The 8037-nt window shown below is 50.5% G+C and overlaps 1 protein-coding gene across 13 annotated transcripts in view; it reads left to right on the top strand.

The window, feature by feature from the left end:
* The first annotated feature begins 957 nt into the window (after positions 1–957).
* PCDH7 (protocadherin 7) overlaps positions 958–8037 on the top strand; it is a 387708-nt gene continuing 380628 nt past the window's right edge. For 5 of the 13 annotated variants that reach the window (XM_064487577.1, XM_064487600.1, XM_064487610.1 and 2 more), the window contains exon 1: positions 959–5794. In XM_064487577.1, the coding sequence (XP_064343647.1) occupies positions 2618–5794 (3177 nt within the window). In that variant the 5' untranslated portion in view covers positions 959–2617. Of the gene's footprint in view, positions 5795–8037 lie in introns of all 13 variants that reach the window. The other 8 variants (XM_064487586.1, XM_031436257.2, XM_064487617.1 and 5 more) reach the window with 3 other exon arrangements.

The raw sequence follows: 8037 nt of genomic DNA, 5'->3' as shown, positions 1-8037 counted from the left end.
TGGCACAAAGTCAAAAGAAGGAGAGAAAAGGAGCTAGGGACACTTCGGTACACAAAGTTGCCATTAAAGTTTATTTCCCTTTTATCCAGATAGGTGACGCTACACTTTGCCAGTTACTAAAGGCTGCAGCTTTCTGCTCAGAAAAGAATATCGAGGCTTCCAACATGTGTTTATTCCCCAGGCGCGCGCACACACACGGTCTACCCCCGTAAGCAAGCACGATGACAGGAATGCCAAGCATTTAAACAAAGACAGCCCCCCGCCCCCCAACCCCAGCCCTTCTAACTCTGCGCTCCCAAAAAAGGATCCCTCTCTGTCTCTCTCTGGAGTTTGATGTTCTCTCTTAACCACTGCAGCCCATCATGGTTTCTCAGAACACCAGCGTGGCTCCATGGGCGCACGCGGGGTCCCCGAAGCCACAGCTGACCATACCCCAGCCAAGATGCTAAATCGAGAACCACAGACACTTTGAGGGGTGGGGAACATCGTCTGAGAAGGGGCAGGAGGAGAAACGTTTCCTGACACCCGCTCCAGCGCTCTCACACACGCACTCGGCATTAGTCAGAGCTAGGAGGAAATTTACCAGCCCCACGGAGGGAAAGCAAGTGCCCCCCGCAACTGGGAGGCCGCGGCTGCACTCACTGGGGAGGGAGAGGGGCAGGCTTTGGTTTAAGGGGGACTTGTTAGAATTGTGCACACTTGGAGTGACCTCCGAAGCTGAAGCTGGGCTTTCCGGAGCGAGGCGGCTGGCTGGTGCTCCCTCCTCTCTCCCTCCCCCCGGCACTCCTCCCTCCTTCTCTGAGAGTGTGTAGTTTCCGCGGCTCGGCTGCTACCGCCGCCGCCGCCGCCGCCGCCGCCGACACCGCAGCAGCGTCAGGGACAAGCCTGAGCCGCGAGCTAGGCAGCGAGCTCCCAGCAGCAACCATCACTTTGGGAAAACTTGAGGGTTTCCGGCTCTCGGCTAGCGAGAGGGAGCTTCCCATTTGCCATTCAGTGTCTTTGAGCCGAGGCAGCCAAAGGGGCGGCGGGAGCTCCCGCACCAGACTCTCCCAGACAGAAAGGGGGCGAGACAACTGCGGAATTCACCCGCCGTGCCAGGGCACTTCCGAGGCAACAACCGACTGGCACTTTTTCTCCCCTTGGCAAACTGGATTTCTTTTTTTTTTTTTTTTAAGCTACTTGGCAGCTGTATCTGACTCCACCTCCCCTAACACCCCCCTCCCCGGTGCCTTTTCCTTTTTCTTCAGAAATCCGGACAGAATTGGGCATCTTTGTTAATTGCCGTTGGGGGAGCCTGGCCGGGGGCTTTCGCCAGGCCAACGTCGCCTGCGCGCCGAGCCTGGTTTGCTCACCTTTGAACTGCAAAGGGATCAAGTTCAGCTCGAGTTGCCAGCATTGGGACTTGGAGGAAGGAGAGGGAGCGTACTAGAGAGAGTGGGAGAAGGGGAAAGGGGAAAGGAGAGGAGGGAGGAGAGAGGAGGAGGAGAGAGAGGATAGAGGGAGGGAGGGGAGGGATCGAGAGAGAGGGAGAGGGAGAGAGAGAGAGCGCGCGCGGGGAGAGAGAGAGGCTGCAATCTCCTCCCTGAATCGCGCACAGCGCTGCAGATCCCAGTGCTCTGACATGCGGGCCGAATGCAGGTGAGGAAAGGCACGGACTCTACGGCTGCGAACCCAAACTTGGGCACCGCGAAGTGCGCACGGCTCAGGCTTCACCCCGCGGGCGAACGGCTGCTGCGGTTTCAGGCGGCGGCTTCGTGACTAATGACCTTGCGCAGAGTTGTTAAGAAAAAAGAGAAACCCGAGCTCTCGGGAGTGAAGGGACTGACTCTCCGGGCATCTCTGAAGATGGCTCGGGCTGCTCTTCCGCACACGGGGGGGACCCAGACGCGGACCGCTGTGTGACGCGAGTGGTCTCCACTGCACGGTGCCCGAAGCGACCTGCCGGGATTTTTCATTCTTGATCCGTTGCCTGGCTCCTCCGCTGCCTGAGCGGAGTCGGAGTTGAGACTGGCTTGTTGCTGACCCTAGCGCCTCGTGCAGGAAGCGACTCACGTTTGCCTGGGCAGCCGGAGCAGAAGCTGGGTCTGGAGTGAGTGGCTGAAACGTGAATTGGACTCAACTCGAGTAGCATCAAAGACCAGCGGGGTTGGCAGGCGGGGTGAGCTGCAGGCTCGCTCCCCTCCGCTTCCCGGCTCCACCGCCCGCCTCCCGGAGCGGTTCCGGCCCCATCCGACAGAGCGGGGACAGTAGCTCGGGATCCTCCGCCCGCTGCGGGAATGACTCTGGGGGGGCGCCGAGTCCGCGGCGCGCAGTGTCCCGTGAACTGTGAGTACTGCGACTGAACGGCGGCCGGCAAGTGGGCGATTAGTACCCATTGCATGAATTATGAAACAATAACTTTCGGAAGAAGCAGGAGGAAAAAAAAAGAAGGATCTATCGCTGGTCCCCCCTGGCTGACTCTGGACGTTGCTCTTGCCCCCTCCCTCCTCTTCCTCTCGCTTCTTCCCTTCCCGGAGAGGAGAGAGGACTGGGAGGAGGGCAGGCGACCGGCCCCGGAGGAAGGGGGCGCCGAGGGGGCCTTGATTAGAAGGAGCAGTAGCAACAGCAGCAGGAGAAGATGCTGAGGATGCGGACCACGGGATGGGCGCGCGCCTGGTGCCTGGGCTGCTGTCTCCTCCTGCCGCTCTCACTCAGCCTGGCGGCCGCCAAACAACTCCTCCGGTACCGACTGGCCGAGGAGGGCCCAGCAGACGTCCGCATCGGCAACGTCGCCTCGGACTTGGGCATCGTGACCGGCTCCGGTGAGGTGACTTTCAGCCTCGAGTCGGGCTCAGAGTACCTGAAGATCGACAACCTCACCGGCGAGCTGAGTACGAGCGAACGGCGCATCGACCGCGAGAAGCTGCCCCAGTGTCAGATGATCTTCGACGAGAACGAGTGCTTCCTGGACTTCGAGGTGTCGGTGATCGGGCCCTCGCAGAGCTGGGTGGACCTGTTCGAGGGTCGGGTCATCGTGCTCGACATCAACGACAACACGCCCACCTTCCCGTCGCCCGTGCTTACGCTCACGGTGGAGGAGAACCGGCCCGTGGGCACTCTCTACCTGCTACCCACCGCCACCGACCGTGACTTCGGTCGCAACGGCATCGACCGCTACGAGCTGCTCCAGGAGCCCGGGGGCGGCGGCGGCGGCGGCGAGGGCCGGCGCGCCGGGCCTGCCGACAGCGCCCCCTACCCCGGGGGCGGCGGGAACGGCGCGACCGGCGGCGGCGGCTCGGGTGGCTCCAAGAGGCGGCTGGACGCGCCGGAGGGTGGCAGCGGGACCAACCCGGGAGGCCGCAGCAGCGTGTTCGAGCTGCAGGTGGCCGACACCCCGGATGGCGAGAAGCAGCCGCAGTTGATCGTGAAGGGGGCGCTGGACCGCGAACAGCGCGACTCCTACGAGTTGACCCTACGGGTGCGCGACGGTGGCGACCCGCCCCGCTCCTCTCAGGCCATCCTGCGGGTGCTCATCACTGACGTGAATGACAACAGCCCCCGCTTCGAGAAGAGCGTGTACGAGGCTGACCTGGCCGAGAACAGCGCCCCAGGGACCCCCATCCTGCAGCTGCGCGCCGCCGACCTGGACGTGGGGGTCAACGGGCAGATTGAGTATGTGTTTGGGGCGGCTACTGAGTCCGTGAGGCGGCTGCTGCGCCTCGACGAGACGTCCGGCTGGCTCAGTGTCCTGCATCGTATCGACCGCGAGGAGGTGAACCAGCTGCGCTTCACTGTCATGGCCCGCGATCGCGGGCAGCCCCCCAAGACCGACAAAGCCACGGTGGTCCTCAATATCAAGGACGAGAACGACAATGTGCCGTCCATTGAAATCCGCAAGATCGGGCGTATCCCACTCAAGGACGGGGTGGCCAACGTGGCCGAGGACGTTCTGGTCGACACCCCCATCGCCCTGGTGCAGGTGTCTGACCGAGACCAAGGCGAGAACGGAGTGGTCACCTGTACCGTGGTGGGCGACGTGCCCTTCCAACTCAAACCGGCCAGCGACACAGAGGGCGATCAGAACAAGAAAAAGTACTTTCTGCACACGTCTGCCCCTTTGGACTATGAGACCACTCGGGAGTTCAACGTGGTCATAGTGGCGGTGGACTCGGGCAGCCCTAGCCTCTCCAGCAACAACTCCCTGATTGTCAAGGTGGGAGACACTAATGACAACCCTCCCGTCTTCGGCCAGTCGGTGGTGGAGGTTTACTTTCCCGAGAACAACATCCCTGGTGAGAGGGTAGCCACGGTGCTGGCGACAGACGCCGACAGCGGGAAAAACGCTGAGATCGCCTACTCTCTGGACTCTTCCGTCATGGGGATCTTTGCCATAGATCCCGATTCCGGGGACATCCTCGTCAATACGGTGCTGGACCGTGAGCAGACTGACAGGTATGAGTTTAAAGTTAACGCCAAAGACAAAGGCATCCCGGTGCTGCAGGGCAGCACCACTGTGATTGTGCAGGTGGCTGACAAGAATGACAATGACCCTAAGTTTATGCAGGACGTCTTTACCTTTTATGTGAAAGAAAACTTGCAGCCCAACAGCCCCGTGGGAATGGTCACAGTGATGGATGCTGACAAGGGGCGCAATGCGGAGATGAGCCTGTACATAGAGGAGAACAGTAACATTTTTTCCATTGAAAATGACACAGGGACCATTTACTCCACCATGTCTTTTGACCGGGAACATCAGACCACATACACATTCAGAGTCAAGGCTGTGGATGGGGGAGATCCTCCCAGATCTGCAACAGCCACAGTCTCTCTCTTTGTGATGGATGAGAATGACAACGCTCCCACCGTTACCCTTCCCAGAAACATTTCCTACACTTTACTGCCACCTTCAAGTAATGTCAGAACAGTGGTAGCTACAGTGTTGGCAACAGACAGTGATGATGGCATCAATGCAGACCTTAACTACAGCATTGTGGGAGGGAATCCCTTCAAGCTGTTTGAGATTGATTCCACCAGTGGTGTGGTTTCCTTAGTGGGAAAACTCACCCAAAAGCATTATGGCTTGCACAGGTTGGTAGTGCAAGTGAATGACAGTGGGCAGCCTTCCCAGTCCACGACGACTCTGGTGCATGTGTTTGTCAATGAAAGTGTTTCTAATGCAACTGTGATTGACTCCCAGATAGCCAGAAGTTTGCACACCCCACTTACCCAGGATATAGCTGGTGACCCAAGCTATGAAATTAGCAAACAGAGACTCAGTATTGTGATTGGGGTGGTTGCTGGAATTATGACAGTGATTCTAATCATCTTAATTGTAGTGATGGCAAGATACTGCCGTTCCAAAAATAAAAATGGCTATGAAGCTGGCAAAAAAGATCATGAAGACTTTTTTACACCCCAACAGCATGACAAATCTAAAAAGCCTAAAAAGGACAAGAAAAACAAAAAATCTAAGCAGCCTCTCTACAGCAGCATTGTCACTGTAGAAGCTTCTAAACCAAATGGACAGAGGTATGATAGTGTCAATGAGAAGCTGTCAGACAGCCCAAGCATGGGCCGATACCGATCAGTTAACGGCGGGCCCGGCAGTCCTGACCTGGCCAGGCATTACAAATCTAGTTCCCCATTGCCAACTGTCCAGCTTCACCCCCAATCACCAACTGCAGGAAAAAAACACCAGGCCGTACAAGATCTACCACCAGCTAACACATTTGTGGGAGCAGGAGACAACATTTCAATTGGATCAGATCACTGCTCTGAGTACAGCTGTCAAACCAATAACAAGTACAGCAAACAGGTAAGATGCATCCCACATATGTTTAAGTATCTGAGACAGCATCTTCTACAAAGTTTTGTCTTCTCTCTGAAAGCTATTAGTTAAAATGAAATAGCAGGGATTTAGTGCTGGTGTAGTTCATACACCATTTATTTAGTGGAGGCCATTCACAAAAGGTACACCATTGCCTTTTGCACCAGTTTACTAAGTTTACTAAGCTACTGAAGAAAACACTGTAGGCAGTGTTTTGCACTTCTCTTTGGCTTGACAGTCCTAATTCATCCTACATTTTCTGTTTCTGGATAAGTATCTATGCATTGTTTGGATGGCTAGTTTTAACCTGAAATTACTTTTTTCTTTTGTGCTACTAAGTGGGTAACTGCATCCAGAGAGAACATTTCTAAAGTTACTGCTGCTATCTATGCAAATTGAACAGTATAAAAATTTTAGCTGTGTTATACGTTATGCAGGATTTTACAGATAAACAGATGCTGATTCATGCAAAGGAAGTACCAACTCTGAGATACTGAAATCCTTACTACTTTGACAAAAATGCTGACTTAAAAATATTTAATGATATACAAATATCATGCAAATCTACATTTTTAATATTTCAGTATCCATAAAGTTAGGCTTCTATGAGGCTATGCATTCGGCATTCATATTATTTGTATTTAGTATTAAAAGTTCATAAGCAAAAGTAAATTGCATAAACCAATTATTATTTAAGCCAAGCAACAAAAATTTCCTGTTTGATGCAGTGTGTGCAAGAATATTTTGATATGCATTGTGATATACTGAGACTATAATAATTTTATGGAATAGTTGACACAGTTGTTTTCATGTGAAATGTGGAAACAGTAAAAAAATTATATATTCTGAGGTGAACTTCAGAAGATATAAAGTTTATTTTCGACAGTTTTGCTTGTGTGATTATATCTGTGTGCATATATATATATATATATATATAACATACATCTCACAAAGTTTACTTTTCACACCCACCAAAGTTTCACCCAACAACTTAAAACCTTTTGGAAATTGTTGTGTCTAAAGCTGTAGCAACTCTGCTGATAAAATATCACGTGTTTCTTATAGCCAGAGCATCTCAAGAAACACATTTATGTCTGTCAAATAATATCCAAAAGTAGTTTTTCTATTAAATATGCTTTGCATGTGGAATGTGTGATCTGAGAAGAATTAAAGCAAAGGAAAAAGTTATTTTATAGCCTCATTAAAAATGTTATTGATGGGCTTATTAAAGATATTATAGAAAAGAGATAGATAATAATTTCTTATTGTTTTTATACTTTAAAAATCAGTTTCGTAAAGAAATGTTTTTGACAGATAGTACTTAAGTGTAGCTATTTGGATAAGGAGAAACAGACAATATGCTTTTATATCCAGTTATCAAAGCAATCTGAGAAAACACAGGTTTGGGCTACATTGCATTAAATGTCTTTCAAAAAAATGTGTTTTCATGCACATGAGCCTGAGTTATTTCTTTTAAACGAAACATGGCAAGTGGAGAGTGTATTTGTTGTGTTAGTGCTTTACCTGGAATTAGTTGCAGATTTTTGTTTTGGTTTTGGTGATTTTATCAGTTTTGTAATCAAGGACAATTCCAGTTAAAAATAATAGCACTTTTAGAAGGTTAGTTATAATAATTACCCACGAATAAATTAAGATCTGTAGAAATTTCTTTAGAAAATGGTAATTTGTTATGCCAAAGCATGTGAAGAGATATTTCTGCAGAATATTTACTTCTCCACTGTCATTCTAACAGGATTTTCTGTCCTGTGGCTGACTGGCATTTATATTTTAAATTGCATAATCTTAAACTTTTGAGTGAACATATTAAGTGGGAGATTTGTAGATATTTTATGCAGCCATCTCATATGTTCTGTGCTGACACTTAAGCTTTACTTGGTCATCAAATGGAGTTAGCTCTATATTCTTGAATATTTAAAAGAGCCAATATCAAGACTGTTGTGGCATCCTGTTTAAAAGGCAAAGTGATATGCTTATAAATAAACTAATATATGGTGTTAGTCTCTTAACTGAGCAAAGAAGTCCATATACCAGAAGAAAATACCTACAAAGTCATTGAAATAAAGCATGCAGTTTGTAAAAGTGACTTTGGAAAACTTGTGTGTTGTTGGACAGTCAAAAGATGTATAAAGTTTTAACCACAATAAATAGCTGACCTAAAATGAAATAAGGACAAATGAAATGCATTCCCATTAATGTAATTAGTAATAGTA

Source organism: Camelus dromedarius, chromosome 1 (assembly GCF_036321535.1).
Source record: "Camelus dromedarius isolate mCamDro1 chromosome 1, mCamDro1.pat, whole genome shotgun sequence".
Taxonomy (NCBI): domain Eukaryota; kingdom Metazoa; phylum Chordata; class Mammalia; order Artiodactyla; family Camelidae; genus Camelus; species Camelus dromedarius.
This window is presented reverse-complemented; position numbering and strand designations above follow the sequence as displayed.